This window comes from Oncorhynchus mykiss, chromosome 11 (genome assembly GCF_057628025.1).
Source record: "Oncorhynchus mykiss isolate SJ-2025 chromosome 11, ASM5762802v1, whole genome shotgun sequence".
Lineage (NCBI taxonomy): Eukaryota > Metazoa > Chordata > Actinopteri > Salmoniformes > Salmonidae > Oncorhynchus > Oncorhynchus mykiss.
Window position 1 is genome coordinate 10,689,545 of NC_143032.1, and position 19,409 is coordinate 10,708,953.

Here is a 19,409-nt window from a genome sequence, read left to right on the forward strand (position 1 = left end):
AATGGACAAATACATTATTCTGTCAGGCCTGAATCAATTTACTGAACCTACTATAAGCATCCAGAAATATAAACACACAAATCTAAAGCAACGAGTGGCGCCACCACTCTACACCACTCCTGTGACGGATGGAGTTTTTCAGACGTTGAAAACCTGGACTCTTTACATCAGCTGAGTCAGAAAACCTCCATGCACCGTAGTTAGAAAACAGCTCATCAAACACGCATGACATTTTCCCATGTGCCCCGGGAATAAATCTGGGTCCATAATATTGTATTAATGAGAGAATAAATTCACATGGATGTATGATCTTGGTTTGGCAGCACTTCATCATTGGAGTACGTTGTGGTTGTAGCCTTCCCTCATAGACAATGTCCAGGCTGTATTATAACCATAACATTTTGGGGTGGCAGAGAGTGAAGGAGGGGGGGGGGGGGGTGCATATGATGTAAGCGAGAAACTGACGTAAACAAACGCCCCCTCCTCTTTATTGGCTTAGCCATGGGAACAATATAATGGGGATTCATTAAAGGAGCCTTGCATAGTTCACTGTCTTGCAGCCAATAGCAACACATACAGTACATTAATCGTAGTATACTTTGCCAATCGCCATAGCACAGGTGATGTATCCATCAGAGAGAAACGTATACTGAACAAAAATATAAATTATTTTAATTAGCTATAGTTCATATAAAGAAATCAGTCAATTTAAATGAATTCATTAGTTCCTAATCTATGGATTTCACATGACTGGATAGGCCCACCCACTTGGGATCCAGGCCCAGCCAATCAGAATGAGTTTTCTCCCATTACAGACAGAAATACTCCTTAGTTTCACCAGCTTTTGGGTGGCTGGTCTCAGACGATCCCACAGGTGAAGAAACCGGATGTGGAGGTCCTGGGCCGGCATGGTTACACCTGGTCTGCGGTTTGGAGGCCTGTTAGATGTACTGCCAAATGTTCTAAAAGAATGTTGGAGGCGGCTAATGGTAGAAAAATGAACATTTAATTATCTGGCAGCAAGTCTGGTGGACACTCCTGCAGTCAGCAAATCAACTATATTGTGTGACAAAACTGCACATTTTACAGTGGCCTTTTATTGTCCAAAAGGTGACGTGTGTAATGATCATGCTGTTTAATCAGCTTCTTGATATGCCACACCTGGCAGGTGGATTAATTATTTTGGCAAAGGAGAAATGCTCACCAACAAATGTGTACACAAAATTTGAGAGAAATAAGATTTTTGTGCATATGGAACATTTCTGGGATCTTTTATTTCAGCTCATGAGACATGGGACCAACAGTATAAGTATAAGGGCAACTTAAGGTAAGGTGTTACCGAGAAATGTATTGTTGATAAAGTTGAATGAATTTAACTTAAGTACAGAAATGACTTCCTCAGCATATAGTACTGTAACTATTGCAGTTAAATTCCTTTTTTAAACAGGACATGAGCCATCTCAGTCGAGAACATGTCTTCTCATCCGTGGAGGGCCTATAGCCAGGCAATTAATGAGCTGACGACAGAGCTAATTAGCACTGACTCATTGATCTGTCGTTAGGGTAACTATCCTCAGATCAGATGGGAGGATAGGGGTGCGGGGGCAGTGAGTTGGGAGTTCGCACTTAGCTGTAAGACAGCTGTAAATCCCAACTCTCTCACCCGGAGGGGGCCTTTCGCATACATGGAAATGTCCCTGGAAACAAAAAGCCCATCAGCCCAAAGACTTTCAAGAAAATAAAAAGGTAGTTTGATTTGTCCCGCGTCATTAAATCAATGTACAGCAGAGTTGCATGTCATAAACACACTCGGTCTGAAGTATGTTCAAACAAGAGGGAGGAGAAGGGAAGAGAGGAGAGCGAGAAGGAATCGTCTGCTAATTGCATGAGTCGTGTGAGTCACAGAGGATGACAGATTACTGTGAGGCGGAGTACGATCCAAGAGGCTGTCGAGGTGCATGGCCGCCCCCGTGTGAGTGTGTGGTTCACCTTCACTAACATTTGGTTTAGACCTGTGTTACTGTCATAATGAGGGTCAGTGTGCATGTGAAACCACTGGATTCAAGATTCAATTCTTCATGTATGTAATCTGTGAATCATTTGAAAATATATGCCACATTGGTGTCAGAAGTGTGTTTGCACCCCGGTGTGTCCGTAGAAAGTGTATCCAGTCCAAAAATAGACAGCATACACTTTTTTCAGTGTTGCTCAGGTCTTCAACGCTCATTGCTGAATAATAGGGAGGCTCTGCAGGATAACAGAAAGTGCTTCAGGAAGGCATGTCATTTGGGCAGTCACCATCTTGAATCCATCTCAAGAGTTTTGAATAAGGGTCCACTCTGTTGAATGAAGATTTGGACGTCTATGGTTTGTCTTTTTTGCAGGTTCAACATGGGAGAAGTCGGTGCGACAGCTGGGCTTGGAAAGGTAAGAGACCAATGCTTTTACATTTAATCAAACTAGTCTACTAGTGTATATAGCACAGTTAAATTTGTATACTGTGCATTTGGAAAGTATTCAGATCCCTTGACCCTAACCCTTTATCCTAACTAACTAACCTTAAACCCTGCACCTAGCCTAGCTAATGTTATCCAGCTAGCTATCATTAGCCACAACAAATTAGAATTTGTAATATATCATACATTTTGCTAATTTGCAATACACTGATTATATATTCACGGCGCAGGGGTCTAAGGCACTGCATCTCAGTGTCTACAGACACCCTGGTTCAATTTCATGATTAGGAGTCCCATAGGGCGGCGCACAATTGGCCCAGCGTCGTCCGGGTTTGGCCGGTGTTGGCCGTCAATGTAAATAACAATTTGTTCTTAACTGACTTGTCTAGTTAAATATATATATTTTTGTTTTTGTGTGGGTAAGGGGTGAGTATCCTCCCACCCCTTACATAGGACAAGAAAGTTGACTTATTTTAATGTACATCACAACTATGCATTCTAAAGCATAGTGTCACAGTACTGAAGATTTTCAATTGAGCTCAACTGAATTATTACGTTTAAGTTTACATGCAAATACACAAGTTAAAAAACAGTGGCTGAACACAAACAGTCCAGGTTCCATTCTCATCACTCCGGTGGGGCTTAGTCGCAGCCCACAGACGAGTGTGTTTTCCCAAGTGAGTCATCCATAGCCCTGCTGCTCAGCAATGGTTCTGTCAGGAGCGTGACTTTAGCTGTGTTTCCAGTCACCTTTTTTTCCAGAGATTTTTTTGTTGACATTTAGAAAGTGTGCATTGAAAATAGATGCAACAATTGCCTGCTATGGTGGGTTTTCAGTGGATCGATAAAAACAACTGGACGTAATGACGTCACACAAACATGTGACGTTTATCTGTTTCACATCTCAGGTAGCTCGCAAAAGCCACTGTCTTGATACACTATATATGCAAAAGTATGTGGACACCTCTTAAAATTAGTGGATTCGGCTATTTCAGTCACAACCATTGCTGACAGGTGTATAAAATCGAGCACACAGCCATCACATCTCAATAGACTAACAGCGTAGCCTAGTGGTTAGAGCATTGGACTAGTAACCAAAAGGTTACAAGATCGAATCCTTGAGCTGACAAGGTAAAAATCTGTTGTTCTGCCTCTGAACAAGGCAGTTAACCCACTGTTCCTAGGCCGTCATTAAAAATAAGAATGTGTTCTTAACTTAACTTAATTGCCTAGTTAAATAAAGATAAAATATATATGTTTTAAAAAAAAATCAGTTAGTCAAATTTCTACCCTGCTAGAGCTTCTGTAACTGGTCAACTGTAACTGCTGTTACTGTGAAGTGGAAAAGTCTAGGAGCAACAACGGCTCAGGCGGGAAGTGTTTGGCCGCATAAGCTCACAGAATGCGACCCTCCGAGTGCTAAATCGTGTAGCGCGTAAACATCATCTGTCCTCGGTTGCAACACTCACTATTGAGTTCCAAACTGTCTCTGGAAGCAACGTCAGCACAATAACTGTTTGTCGGGAGCTTCATAAAATGGGTTTCCATGGCCGAGCAGCCTCACACAAGCCTAAGAATACCATGCGCAATGCCAAGCATCGATTGAAGTGGTGTAAAGCTTGGACTCTGGAGCAGTAGAAATGCGTGGAAATGCGTTCCCTGGAGTGATGAATCACACTTCACCATCTGGTAGTCTGACAAATTAATCTGTGTTTGCCAGATGCCAGGAGAACGCTACCTGCCTGAATGTATAATGCCTACTGTAAAGTTTGATGGAGGAGGAATAATGGTTTGGGGCTGTTTTTCATGGTTCAGGCTAGGCCCCTTAGTTCCAATGAAGGGAAATCGTAACGCTACGGCATACAATGACATTCTAGACGGTTCTGCGTTTCCAACTTTGTGGCAACAATTTGGGGAAGGCCCTTACCTGATTTAGCATGACAATGCCCCCGGTGTGGAAGAACTTGACTGGCCTGCACAGAGCCCTGACCTCAACCCAATCGAACACCTTTGGGATGACTTGGAACGCTGACTGTGAGCCAGGCCTAATCGCCCAGCATCAGTGCCCGACCTGAATGGAAGCAAGTCCCCACAGCAATGTTCCAACATTTAGTGGAAAGCCTTCGCAGAAGAGCGAAGGCTGTTATAGCAGCAAAGGGGAGACCAATTCCATATGAATGCCCATGATTTTGGAATGAGATGTTTGATGAGCAGGTGTCCACATACTTTTGGTCATGTAGTGTATTTCAATGGGATTATATGATTCATTGAAATGACCATTTAACAGCAGGAAATATCCCAGACTTTGCCTTTAATGTGGATTTGTGATGCTGATTTCTGTGAACATAGACAGATTCATTTTGATCGACATAACATCAACAGACAGACATCGGGACCACAACAGACAGACATCGGGACCACAACAGACAGACATCGGGACCACAACAGACAGACATATTGTGACCACAGCATCTGCCATTCTCCCAAATATAATATATAAAAAAATCTAAATGTCAAATATAATCCCATGTCTAAATACGGACTTCCAAACAAAGTATTGACAGATGTCAGTCCATTTTCTCCCTTCCAGGCATATTATGGTTAGAAAACAGACGTCTCATTCACTACGAGGGTTAAGTCATGATTACACACTGTCCAAGGCTTTATTGATGCGTTCGTATGCTTGAAAGCGAGATATGTGCCTCGTCCCAAGCTGTGTTTAGCTGGAACGGCCAGCCGTAAAATAATAGACTCAGCCAAAGCAGAGGTTTGGTGTTTTCTCAAGTCTGCACCCAAACTACATTGTGTCATGACGATTGTAGTGGGCGTTTATTTTCCCAGCTTCGGCTGTTATTATGGTTGGTGCGGCCGCCGGGTTCACAGATTGTTTAACTGTCGCTCATATCCTTATGCCACATGTGGTGTAAAAATAGTAAATTGTCCCAGTCTTCCGCGCTGTGCCGCTAGGCTAATTAGCACGACCATTACAGGGTTTCCAAGGTGATCCGTAGCCACAGGTGCTGTGATGTCACCTGCCCAGTATTGAAAGTGTTACTGCTCACTTGGTTAAAGCAACAGCCGAAGGGGCAAGGACCAACCTTAATGTTTAGAGTCATATTGCCGCCATGAGGGAAGCTACTGGCATTCCTCAGGGGATAATTATTATTTTGTCGGGTGGGGGGTGGGGGGTGGTAACTATGACAGCCGTTCCCATGGCTCCCTGTCTGTCTGTCTCTGTCTGTCTGGGAAATTAGCAGGACAGAATCTTGAGTACCTCTGTTGACATATGGGCTTAGCCTAATGGCCTTGTTGATATCTTTTCGCACACTCTATAACAGGTGTGTCAAACATAAGGGCCGTGAGGATGTCTAATCTGGCCCGGGGGGGGTTTGAGTTGAAACATTTATTTGTACTTATTTATTGTATTTCTTTGGTGGTGGTGGGGGGAGGGGAGCAAAGTCAATATGCTTCAAACTGTAGAAATTATAATAGACCTACTACATTCATACAGTTTTTGATCGTTTCCAGCTAATCTCAGAAATTAAAGATAGAGAGTCAGGGAGCGTTGGAAATTCCCAAAAATGATGGATGAACATTTTGACGCCGTGGAAATACAATACATTTTTAGCCCCGGCCCTCCAGACCTTGTTGAAAACCGTATGTGTTCCCTGGGGCAAAGTGAGTTTGACATCCCTGCTCTATAGAATTCCTACACGGATATTTGCAACCTGCGATGCCACGCTGTAAACAAAAGGATCACAGGTGTGAGAGACAAAAAACTTGAGAAATGAAAGGCGATGATAGACATTAGAACACGTCATTGGATCATGTCTGGTATGTCAGCGTGCGGTCCCTCAGGTGTCTACTGCTGCTGCCACGGCACCTCTCCTCCTATTGCATTGTGTGAGTCTGGGAGGCAGGTGAGTGACGCTGATGAATGTGTACCAGACAGGAACCTGTGGAGCCCACTGAGTGATTGGAGTGGCCTGGCCTTAGAATGAAGCTCCGGGTTTCACATTACTGTACATACAACACTGGAAAGCAAGACTGAGAGCGACTGTACCAAGGGAGGACCATTACGGGCAAAAGAGGCTTCAAATGAATATGACAATTTGTTTTATATTGGGAAACCAGAATGTCTATGTTATTGTGATGAAAGGTAGTTAGTCACAATCTCAGATGTACGAGGCCAGTTGTACATTTCTACATTTCTCTTAACCAATCACTGGTTACTGGCCGAGCCCTCATTGACTATTAGTTTGACATGTTATTTTACGGTGAAGAAGTATGTGTCATCTACAGTACTTTTCTTTTCAACAGCTTCCCCGTCTGATGTTGTCTCAGTCAGACACCTGTAATTTAACCTGGCTGGCTGGGAAGAGGCTGTGTGTGTGTGTGTGTGTGTGTGTGTGTGTGTGTGTGTGTGCGCGTGCGTCTGCGGCTCCTGTTTGTAACTGGCTGGAGGTTACAGCTAAGCAGAAGCAGTAGCAGTTGACGTAATATGACTGACTGTCTGTCTGTGCTGTGTTATAATCTCCATATGTTGGTGTTAGGCAGACAGTCACTGACCCAGACTATGAAGGCTCTCTATCATCCACATTTCTAGCTTTAAATCCAGAACAACCTTTCCTAGCAAATTTAAAACCTCAACTGTAAGTTAGACTTTGATGTATTTACTGTAGCGCACATGTGCTGTTGTGTTCCCCTCAGTAGAGTGAAATGAATTGGCTTGGATTTTGGAAGCCTTTGTTGTAAAAGCTGGGTCCTCTTGACCGATGGTCAGAAAAGAGTTGGCCACTACCATCCAAGTGATTGTTCTTGAGGGAATTACCCCTGCCCTCGACTTGCAATTAAAACTGATAAATTCATATCTTACACTGCTCACTTCTAAAGTGGATACCTACTCAACTGAAGTGTAAAGTTTGGAGACAGCGGCCGATGTGACAGATGGGCAAATCCATGACCTGGAATCAGCCCGAACTAAAGCTAGAAGGGGAAATCAATCTCCTAAAAAAGATAATAGAATCACTCTGAAATTATTCAGAATAGAACACATAGGTTTTCCACTGCCAAGGAGGCTCAAGGCTTCTTGGAGAAGCACATCAAGCCCAACACACAAGGGGAGGAACCGACAGATCTAGGCTAACCCCATTTTGACTGGCTCAATATTATGCTATCCACGCACAATCAGTCATGCAGTTTCGCCTATGGCTGTGATGCTGCTCTCAGCATAAGTCAATGATGAGGAAACCTCCTCAATTGAGTAAAATGAACACTATTATTATTATTATTAATGCTGAATATTGGACTTCATTATAATTATATTGCCTATGGTACAGGACATTTAGACAACGATGGCTCCATTGCAATTAATGAACAATGCTTCCTTGTGGGGCTACAGCACATTGAATCCCTATGGGTTAAATTGTTTAGGCTAGATCATTAGGCTATAACTAGGACTGCAAATGGCTCTGAGATATGAGTAATATTACTACACAGATCATACACGTAACATTAGCTAGCGAGCCAGACAACTAACGTTAGCTAGTTACAGTAGCTAACAGTACGCTTTAACATGATTTAAAACGACTTTCTGACAAAATTAGAAACGTATACTATCTGAAAATGTAGCTGCAGGAGCTAGACTCTCTTACCCGAATACATGGATGAACGATTCTCCTTATCTGTCACTGTTGTCCTTAGTTTGAAGATGTAATCCGGAGACAGGTGTGTTCTCTTTTTGACGGGCATTCCACCTATTTCAAAACTCGCTCCTCCAGAAAGTGGAGAGCAGTAGCAACACTTTGGCAGTTCTTCATGATATCTTTCAATAAAGCCCTGTTAGAAAGCATTACCTACACATACTGAGCAGCTCATGTTATAGACAGACGCGTGCTACATGACAGACGAATCCGAACTCATCTCTTGGCATGTCCATTATCTCAGCCAATAAAGGCTAGCGGAAAGGTTCTTGTCTTTCTCTGTGGCTAAACCAACTAGGCTCATAATTTAACAATTGTATTTTTATTTACAGATGACAGACAAGTTTGTTATTAAGGCACATGAACGTTCACATGTTCCAGAAGGCATTTCTGCCCCCCCAAAAAATAAAACTTTGAAATGCTTCTCCTGTGATGTAGTGACGCGCAACATTTGCTTAGTTTCCTGAAACGAGTCACATATACCAATGCTCCAAGAAACACACCTGTTCCAAAAGGACTCAGAATAGAATAGAGAACCAATTGGACAAAATGGCAGCTTTTTTATTAGCCCCTTGCAAAAATGAAGGTGTAACCATACTGTAAGAAACTCAAAATTACGATCATGGGTAAAGGCGAAGACCAAGAAGGTAGAATGACTTTTCTTAAATGTCTACGCTCCAAATTCTTATGATCCTACGTTTTATTGTTGGGATTAACTGAATTTTGTCTGGTTATTGGGACAGACAGGAATTCCATTTTGGACATTTAATAAGACCAACTACAATCCACACGCAACCAAGACTCTCCAGCATGTACTTTGTGTTTACAACCTCATTGATGTCTGGCGAGTACACAATTCTAAAGTAAAATAGTATGTTTTCTACTCAAATTAGATTCTCATGAATCGATTTCATACTATTATCTACTATATTAAACTATATCTCTATTTTGTTTCATTAAAAAAAATAGAAATTCGACATGAGCTTGTCTGACCACCAGACTTACTACTGCCAACTTCATATTTCAGAATCTCCTAAAAGAGCCACAAGATGGCGTTTCAGTGTTTCATTATTACAAAATCCTACATTGTTTGAAATTTAACTAAAATAATTTATAATGATCAATAAAAATGTAGTCGATGGGATGCCACCAAAGATTTTATAAAAAATAATGCAACTGCATTTGCATCTGGGTTGAATAAATCACAATTAAAGAAGACATCTGATTTCGAAATGATGTGAACTGTTAGAGCGTTCTCATCAATCACTCTTTCTAGACCAGGTAGCTATTACTCTTTCTAGACCAGGTAGCTATTACTCTTTCCAGAGTCAAAACATAACTTCATTTATTGATAAGACAGAGAGCAGAATTTGCCATCCATCAAGTAAGATTCAACAATTACAGTGCCTTGCGAAAGTGTTCGGCCCCCTTGAACTTTGCGACCTTTTGCCACATTTCAGGCTTCAAACATAAAGATATAAAACTGTATTTTTTTGTGAAGAATCAACAACAAGTGGGACACAATCATGAAGTGGAACGACATTTATTGGATATTTCAAACTTTTTTAACAAATCAAAAACTGAAAAATTGGGCGTGCAAAATTATTCAGCCCCCTTAAGTTAATACTTTGTAGCGCCACCTTTTGCTGCGATTACAGCTGTAAGTCGCTTGGGGTATGTCTCTATCAGTTTTGCACATCGAGAGACTGACATTTTTTTCCCATTCCTCCTTGCAAAACAGCTCGAGCTCAGTGAGGTTGGATGGAGAGCATTTGTGAACAGCAGTTTTCAGTTCTTTCCACAGATTCTCGATTGGATTCAGGTCTGGACTTTGACTTGGCCATTCTAACACCTGGATATGTTTATTTTTGAACCATTCCATTGTAGATTTTGCTTTATGTTTTGGATCATTGTCTTGTTGGAAGACAAATCTCCGTCCCAGTCTCAGGTCTTTTGCAGACTCCATCAGGTTTTCTTCCAGAATGGTCCTGTATTTGGCTCCATCCATCTTCCCATCAATTTGAACCATCTTCCCTGTCCCTGCTGAAGAAAAGCAGGCCCAAACCATGATGCTGCCACCACCATGTTTGACAGTGGGGATGGTGTGTTCAGCTGTGTTGCTTTTACGCCAAACATAACGTTTTGCATTGTTGCCAAAAAGTTAAATTTTGGTTTCATCTGACCAGAGCACCTTCTTCCACATGTTTGGTGTGTCTCCCAGGTGGCTTGTGGCAAACTTTAAACAACACTTTTTATGGATATCTTTAAGAAATGGCTTTCTTCTTGCCACTCTTCCATAAAGGCCAGATTTGTGCAATATACGACTGATTGTTGTCCTATGGACAGAGTCTCCCACCTCAGCTGTAGATCTCTGCAATTCATCCAGAGTGATCATGGGCCTCTTGGCTGCATCTCTGATCAGTCTTCTCCTTGTATGAGCTGAAAGTTTAGAGGGACGGCCAGGTCTTGGTAGATTTGCAGTGGTCTGATACTCCTTCCATTTCAATATTATCGCTTGCACAGTGCTCCTTGGGATGTTTAAAGCTTGGGAAATCTTTTTGTATCCAAATCCGGCTTTAAACTTCTTCACAACAGTATCTCGGACCTGCCTGGTGTGTTCCTTGTTCTTCATGATGCTCTCTGCGCTTTTAAAAGGACCTCTGAGACTATCACAGTGCAGGTGCATTTATACAGAGTCTTGATTACACACAGGTGGATTGTATTTATCATCATTAGTCATTTAGGTCAACATTGGATCATTCAGAGATCCTCACTGAACTTCTGGAGAGAGTTTGCTGCACTGAAAGTAAAGGGGCTGAATAATTTTGCACGCCCAATTTTTCAGTTTTTGACTTGTTAAAAAAGTTTGAAATATCCAATAAATGTCGTTCCACTTCATGATTGTGTCCCACTTGTTGTTGATTCTTCACAAAAAAATACAGTTTTATATCTTTATGTTTGAAGCCTGAAATGTGGCAAAAGGTCGCAAAGTTCAAGGGGGCCGAATACTTTTGCAAGGCACTGTACTTCCACGGTAATCGTCCCAGTCATTTACTAGCCAAACCTACGCAGTAATGATAATTTAGCTATCCCTCTTCTATAAAGAACTGTACACCTCTGATTGTAATTCCACACCAAGCCAGACCAAGTACTTTCAAAAATAATTAAGAACCCCTCTTCCTTCAACAAAGGAAGTCACCTTTCTGGGAGCCCAAAACTCTCTCAATGAACTTAAAAGGGTATTGGATAGCATGAAAAAAGGCACTGGGACGGTATTCCTCCTGAAGTCTATTTAAAATGTTGGAATCAATTTGGTCCGCTATTGCTCCATATGATTAATACAGCCGTTTACAAAGGTTGATCTGTGAGAGATGTGAATACAGCCCTAATTTAGCTTTTATTAAAAGCTCAATTTCGCCTTTGGTAGTTTTATTATCCACAGAACCTCTGGCCAAGGAAATTCGTCAATCTAAGGAAATAACACCAATTTCCCCAAAATCTACTGATCACTTCATCTCATTTTACACAGACGATATTTCATTATTTTACTATCTAGACAATGTATCTCAATTGCTCCCAAACTAATTGAAGATCATAGATAAATTCAGCTTCATCTCAAGCCATAAAATGTATCTAACTAAATCAGCCCTACATCTGTAATTATGGAATCCCAATTTTTTTACATGTAAAACATTTGTGAGAAGATATTCAGTATTTCCTTCCTTAGTTAAAACCATTGCCTTCAACTTTAACAGAGCGCTCAAATCAATTCCATCCGATCTCAGAAGATGGAATAATGTCTCAGTTGCTTTAACCGGAAGAAAATCTGTTGTAAAAATGAATATATTGCCGCGGCTGAATTTCTGTAGTTCACTGCTTCCCATGGCTCCACCTTCTGGCTTCTGGGATAAAATTGATAGTGCGGTTTTAAAATGTATATTGCAAAGTAGACAATCACGGATAAAATGAATACATTTACAAAGAGGGAAATAATGTAGGAGGACTATCCGTACCAAACTTTAAATTGGCACTAACATTTTATCCCATGAAATAATTTTTGGGGTTATTTTTGTATGCATTTCTTTTAGTGTTTATTTGTACCTGTAACCCCTCCCTCAAAAAAGTAAACGACTAAACTAAATAAAAAACTATGGGAATTAAAGCTGAACTGTGCTGGAATAAGGATGCCTGATGAAGAACTAAGGGTTAAAACATTGTTATAAATAATTATCACCTGGGAGCATGAGCAGCATATCACGTGTTAAGGTATGCCCCAGGTGCAGACAGTGCAGAAGAAACAGAAGTTTATTCATTAAAGAGGGGCAGGCAAACGACAGGTCAAGGCAGGCAGGTAAGGTCAGGGCAGGCAGTCAGGTAAGGTTAGGGCAGGCAAGGTCAGGTAAGGTCAGGGCAGGCAGGCAGGAAGGGTCAGGGCAGGCATGCAGGTAAGGTCAAAACCGCGAAGCTACAAAACAGGGACTATAGCAAAGACGGGCAAGGGAAACCGCTGGTAGGTTTGAACGAACAAAACGAACTCGCACAGACAGACAGAAAACACAGGTATAAGTACCCAGGGGGTAATGGGGAAGATGGGCGACACCTGCAGAGGGTGGATATAAGCACATGGACAGTTGAAACAGATCAGGGCGTGACACAGCAGTGTGCAGCCTTTTCCTTTCTGTTTTCCACGAATTTGCCTACAACTCCAGGACCTGCGGAAAGTACCTGGATGTGCGTATGTTCTTCAGCTTTTGCCCCTAGAATAAGCACATGAGAATGGAGGTTTGTTGTGAGGGATGTACGTGTAAAGTAAGTGACATCAGCTTTGTGATCTCCGGCGTGGCTTCTGGGCAGCAATTATGTCCTCTCTTCCTCTTTGAGAGAGCCTTCTACCCATAACCCCCATAACCACATTTGTGGTGGTTGGTGTGTCGAGGTAAAATGATATTTTGTTTCCTTTCACATGGAGATAAACTTAGGATCATGCTCGCAATCTGATCTTTGTGCATGCAACATGCTCAAGTCAAACTGGGCTTTTGTGTCATCTACTCTTGTTTCATTGTCTACTGTACTGTAAGGCCCGCCTCCGATTTCCTCTTCATCATATCGACATCCCCTCACGATTGTTCAAAGGGCAGCTGACTATTGTGTGAAATTCCTGGATAGAATCCTATTCCTGTATAGAATCAAATTTAGAAGGAAGTCTGACCCATATCTTCAGATTTGGTTTGATTCTGTAACAGCTACTGTTTAGTCTGTGAATGAAACATGATGTTTTACGTGGTGAATCCTGGCTCACTAGTGTCTGCTTCCTGTTCATCTAAATACTACACGATCCAACAGTTCACATACTCTATGATGGTGCTTTGAACTTTGGAATTTCTATACTAGGTTCACCTGAAAGGCCGCTCAGCAAGGAAGAAGCCACTGCTCCATAGCATCCATAAAAAAGCCAGACTACGGTTTACAACTGTACATGGGGACAAATATCGTACTTTTTGGAGAACTGTCCTCTGGTGGCAGCTTCATGTTGTGGGGGTGCTTTGCTGCAGGAGGGACTGGTGCACATTAAATAAATAGATGGCATCATGAGAGAGGAAAATTATGTGGATATATTGAAGCAACATCTCAAGACATCAGTCAGGATGGAGGCATACAAACCTGACTCAGTTACACCAGCTCTGTCAGGATGAGTTGCCAAAATTCACCCAAATTATTGTGGGAAGCTTGTGGAAGGCTACCTCAAATGTCTTTGGCTAAGGTGTATGTAAGCTCCCGACTTTAATTATTGTGATAATATCGTATCGTGAGGTCCTTGGCATATCCCAGCCCTAATGTCCATATCCTTACCAGTGGATTGATTCATCTCAGCTACACTAAAGCTGTCTTGGTTGGAGCAGGTGGACCACTTCAGAAGTGTGACTTATTCCTCGTTCCCCACTGAAGTCTACTCAGTGAGTGCAGCCAACATCTATTTGCCATTACATCCCTGCTGCTCCACAAACACCATAGTCTATTCATTACACAGATATTTCTGTTAAACAAGGTGTCACAAAACATTTTCCCCCGCTAATGTATAATTCTCAAATCAGTAGTTAAACTCCAGGACTTTAACAACGTCAGGCTGGATACTGCCGGCAGGCCAGGTGCTGGAATATAGGCTAGTGATATGAGGCCTGAATTGTGCCACTGTGCTACCCTGTTTCTCTTGGCTCAGCGGGGTGCCAGACTCTCTGTGGTACACTGTGTGCGCTGCCTGCTTCGCCCAAACCGCACCAGGACCACGCTGTACCTTGAGGGCTGCCCAGGGGCGACATGCCAAATGTCCTCTGTTTAATGTACAAACAATGAAAGTGTAATTGCTGTCTAGTGACAGACTGGAGCATACTGGCCAACGTGTAACAGTCGAGTTAAAGGGATTTCCAGGGGATTAAAGCTGAAGTGTGGAGGAAGTGTTAAATGTCCTGAGAGATACCTGGAAACCAGATAAACAGGATGTTGTCATCTGGGAACAAGATGTTCCCTAGAACAGATCGGTAGGAACACCTGTGGTAATTGAATATGAGCATGTTTGGATCACCTGTTACAACCATGGTCATATGTTATTACTTTCCTTCATTAGCTATATTTAATATTTTTGTATTCGACGAACAAGTTAGCTAAACATGTTCCTCAAGGCTTACACCAAAAGTGTTTATACTAGCAATGGACGGAGGTATGAAAAGTAGGGGAAAACGGGTCCTACTGTATTATCTGGTTATTCGTGACTGGTTGCTTGTTGACGTGCAGAAATGTGGCATTTTCTCCCTCTCTTCCCCCTGCTCGCTGACTCAGAGCAAACAGTGGAGCTAAATGAATCCAACTCAAGACCTGTTCTCCATTTGGTGAGGAAGTAGTTAGAGTAAACCGAATCAGACCTGTACCCTACTTAACCCCCTGAGGTACAGTCTTCTTTTAATACGGTGGACGTGATTGGTTGAGTTCCATCATTAGACCATGTGTTGGCCAATGGCTTGTGTCCAGTGTTGTGACCCTCTGGATTGGGCCAAAGTGCTGTCTCCGCTCCGGTTCACACTCCACCCTGACCAAGGCAGAACAAAGAAGAGCTATACTCCATTGGCCAAGACTCTGCCGCCTCGCCATCCCAGACATAATTATTGGTTTATTTATTGGTCAGTCGTGTTCCACTTTTTCCCATTCTTGACCTACTCAGGGGAAGCTGGAAATGTTTTGAAAATGTATACACTTGTATCTGACATTTGAGTCATACTCTGTGCTGCTGGAGGGAAATTCCGTCGTTTCAGCGCCAATGTTCATCAATATTGGAATGCTTTCCTGGAAATAGGAGGCGTCACAGACAATAGTGGAAAACATCGTTCTTTCTATGTATCACGACTGAATAGGACCCTTTGAGTGTGGGATTTAGGACTGGGTACCATTGTTGCCATATAACATTGACCTTAACCACAATGGGTTTCAGTGGAGAACTATCTCGGCCATTCTGTGTCACTCTGTGAACAGCTCAACCTTCCCACAACCTTCGAGGCCTTCACAACCTTCGAGGCCTTCACAACCTTCTTGAGGCCTTCACAACCTTCTCGAGGCCTTCACGTCTGTAAGTCGACAATTGCAGTCTGTCTGTCAGCTTCTTAATAATCCTGTTAGCCTTGGTTTCCCAAATCACAGGAACAGTTGATCGGGGTCTCGGCTAGGGCTGTGACGGTCATGGAATTTTGGATGACGGTAATAGGCCAGCCAAATGACCACGGTCTCCGTGATCCCCGTTTGAATAGTAGAGGAGACACAATATCTCCTCTCCTCCAAGTTTCAAGTTTCAGTAGTCGTATATACGGGATACGCATGGTCGGCCGGATTAACAAATCATAGGCCCGGGGCTTTGTTTTTGTATAGAAAGGGCCCTCCAGTTACCCACGTGGACTGCCTACCTCCTCTCCTCTCCCCATCTGATGATTAGCAGATCGGCAGCAGCAGGCTGTCTACACTCATTGAGAGCGGACTCCTCAGTCTTCCTGTTGTCAGTTGCATTACTATGGGACAGCTGGAGATCGAATTTGAATATTAAAACAATGTTGCAAATGTCAGAGAAAAACAGCAACATTTATACAAATCTCCACTGTTGAAAACTAAATGTTATTCTAAAATAAATGTGAGAATGTCTAGATGCTTTTTATAGTGGAGCTCAAGTTTATAAATTGCCTGGCTGGGCTGATGAGACAGTGGATTGCGCAGTCTGATGGAACAGAGTAAATAGCCGGTGGCAACTTGTGGAATAGAAACCAGCTGGAATGCGGTTTTAACCAATCAGCATTCAGGATTAGACCCACCCATTGTATAATTTACAACAGAAACTGACTCAATCACACGAATTCCCAGCTTTCCAGTCTACAGTTAGATGTTAGTTCAATTTTTCAAACAGTTATGAAGATTATTTTGTTTTCATGATGGTGTTAATCCATAGCTGTCGGCTTTCAGACATTCAAAGGTTTTTCTATGCTACATGAGACGAGGGTAATTCAACCATTTACCATTTACCCTCCCTTGTTATGATCATTCATGTCGAGAAGCTTTAGGATTAATTGAATTACATTTGAACCGTTTTAGGCGTTTGTCGTTCAGTCTGACATGGATATTAATGCACGTCAAAGTTGGATTACTAAATGACAGTGGCAGATTGTCTAGGGGAGTCAATGGTCCAGGAACAGTTTATCCTTGCCTTTTGAGAGCTGTAATTGGCATCCCTGCTTTGTGTGCATTTGTTTGTGTTCATGTGTGTTGACGTGTTGTCGTGTGGCATGACGTTGGCGGAGGTACCAGTGCCATAGGATGGTCTGCTCCAGAAGCTCAAACTAAAGAGAGAACACCGCGCACCCTGGCACTCGTAAAAAAAGCTTTGCTTATGTTAATGTACCATCTCCAGAAATCTAATTATGTTTGGATTCTGTGAATAGTATGGATTTTCTATCTGTATTCTGATAGTCTGTAGAGCATCTACATGGAACTATCAACAAACTATCTGTTGATAAGCAACTGTTTTCTAAGGTTACAGTTAGGGTTAGGACAAGGGTTAAGTTTAGGGTAAAGGTAAGGGTTAGGGTTAAGTTTAGGGTTAGTGTTAGGGTAAGGGTTAAGTTTAGGGTAAAGGTAAGGGTTAGGGTTAAGTTTAAGGTAAAGGTAAGGGTTAGGGTTAAGTTTAGGGTTAGTGTTAGGGTAAGGGTTAAGTTTAGGGTTAGGATAATGGTTAGGGTAAGGGTTAAGTTTAGGGTTAGGATAATGGTTAGGGTTAGGGTTAAGCTTAAGTTTAGGGTTAGTGTTAGGGTAAGGGTTAAGTTTAGGGTAAAGGTAAGGGTTAGGGTTAAGTTTAGGGTTAGGATAAGGGTTAGGGTTAGGGTAAGGGTTAAGTTTAGGGTTAGTTTTAGGGTAAGGGTTAAGTTTAGGGTTAGGATAAGGGTTAGGGTAAGGGTTAAGTTTAGGTTTAGAACAAGGGTTAAGCTAGGGTTAGTGTTAGTAGATTGTTAGTTGAAATGTTACCGATATTATGTAGAAGAGCAGCTGTAGATGCCCCACAGACTATCCACATAAAGTGTTACCAAACCACATTTTATCTGTGTGTGTGTGGTCCCCGTGATAATCATGATATTTTGGATTTGCTGAGAGATACTTGCTGATGATTATGTTATTAATGTTAAACAGTCTGCTGAAGCCGCAGGGCTAAAGGTTTGGATCAGAATCACATGCTGATCATGCACAAACCCATAGCTTACAGACAATCCTTTCAAAGTATAGGTATCAAAGCTCTTAAACCAGGTTTCTTCATCTCATTAAGTAAACCCACCCCAGCCACATTACACCTGGGCTACAGCACCCAAATAGACTGTGAGCCTTATGTTTCATGTTAAGATCACTGATTAGCCCGTAATCATTGAATTTGATCTGTGTTCACATTTCCTCCATGTCCTTAGATGAACGACACACTCTCTCAGCTCTGATGGACCTCGACGCAAAGATGGTAGAAGCCCGTGGTAATTAATTAGGAATTCGCACGAGAGATGTGATTGGATTACAGGACGACCAGATATCCCACTAGATGGTTGAGATGTGTTCAGTCGGGAATTGAAAGCTATTCACTCAGACGTCCTCCTGTCATTGATCTTAGTGTTCTGTCATTATTAGGTCATGGACTCCCATATTATTTCTCTCATGGGGTGGTCTGGTAGCGAAATGACTGAATGAATGAGCTTCCTTTTTGGAAGATTGTATTCATTGAATTTTACAACGTCTTTGTTAACATGTGCATTAATTTACACGTTACATGTGCCCGATGCAAGTTGTTGAATGATTGAGTTGTAGCAGAGTGTGATGGAAAGAGTGGAGGATGCAGATCGTGTCTTTGTGGAATGTGAATTAAATGCATTTGGAATGTCGCGTGAAATGTGCTGACATGCCCATGTAGAATGTTTTAATTAGCCTTAATGGGAAAGTAATCTCCTATGCGGTGAGGATGTGCACCCAAACAGATACACAGGACAATCATCATATCCAGCAGCTCTCAACGTACCGTAGATAGAACAAGCATTGACAGGATACTCGATGGGCCTTTGGAGGTGTAGAGCAAACAACAGGTACAGTAATGGAAGTAGGTGAAAGCAAAGTCCTGCAAGATCTTTTGGGATCTTCTAAGCGATTTTAACAATACATTTAAAGTCAAAATCCTTGATGATTTCTAAGTTTGTCATCATGATTGCAGTCATTTTCTTCAAATCAGAATGTTATTAGGTCTTTATTAATTGAAGCTTTCAGTTCTGATGTGGCTCGTTTTGACATCTTAAATACTATATGCCATTTTTAGAGAAAATAATGACTGTTATTTTTGAAATGGTAAAGTTACTGTAAATGCAAATGATCTGGGTTGAAGACTGTTTAGGATTCAGGTTGAAATCCATATCACATGTTTATCAAAGCCCCCTTTTGCTATTTTGGTGTGTTTGTTTGGACAACCTTGTCTTTGCCATACTCTGAGCTGCCTATTCCTTCTCTGTGTGTTGTAGCCCTGCCGGGGACCCTGGAGAGACACAGTGTCACAGTCTACTCCTAATGATAGATATGCCAGTGTGCCCTCAAGGCCTAAAGTCCAGTGCCAGTTAATGTCTCATAACAGCTCAATTGAGTTAGCTCACTAGCTAGTGCAGAATTTTGTTATGGCTTCCGAAATGAACTGCCAGTTCACTGTTGA

The 19,409-nt window shown here is 42.0% G+C and overlaps 1 protein-coding gene across 2 annotated transcripts in view; it reads left to right on the forward strand.

Moving 5' to 3' along the window:
- Positions 1-19,409, forward strand: part of LOC110536547 (piezo-type mechanosensitive ion channel component 2) — a 205,856-nt gene that overhangs the window by 68,487 nt on the left and 117,960 nt on the right. For both annotated transcript variants that reach the window (XM_036934820.2, XM_090189325.1), the window contains exon 4: positions 2,385-2,427. In XM_036934820.2, coding sequence (XP_036790715.2) covers positions 2,385-2,427 — 43 coding nt within the window. The remainder of the gene's footprint in view (positions 1-2,384; positions 2,428-19,409) is intronic.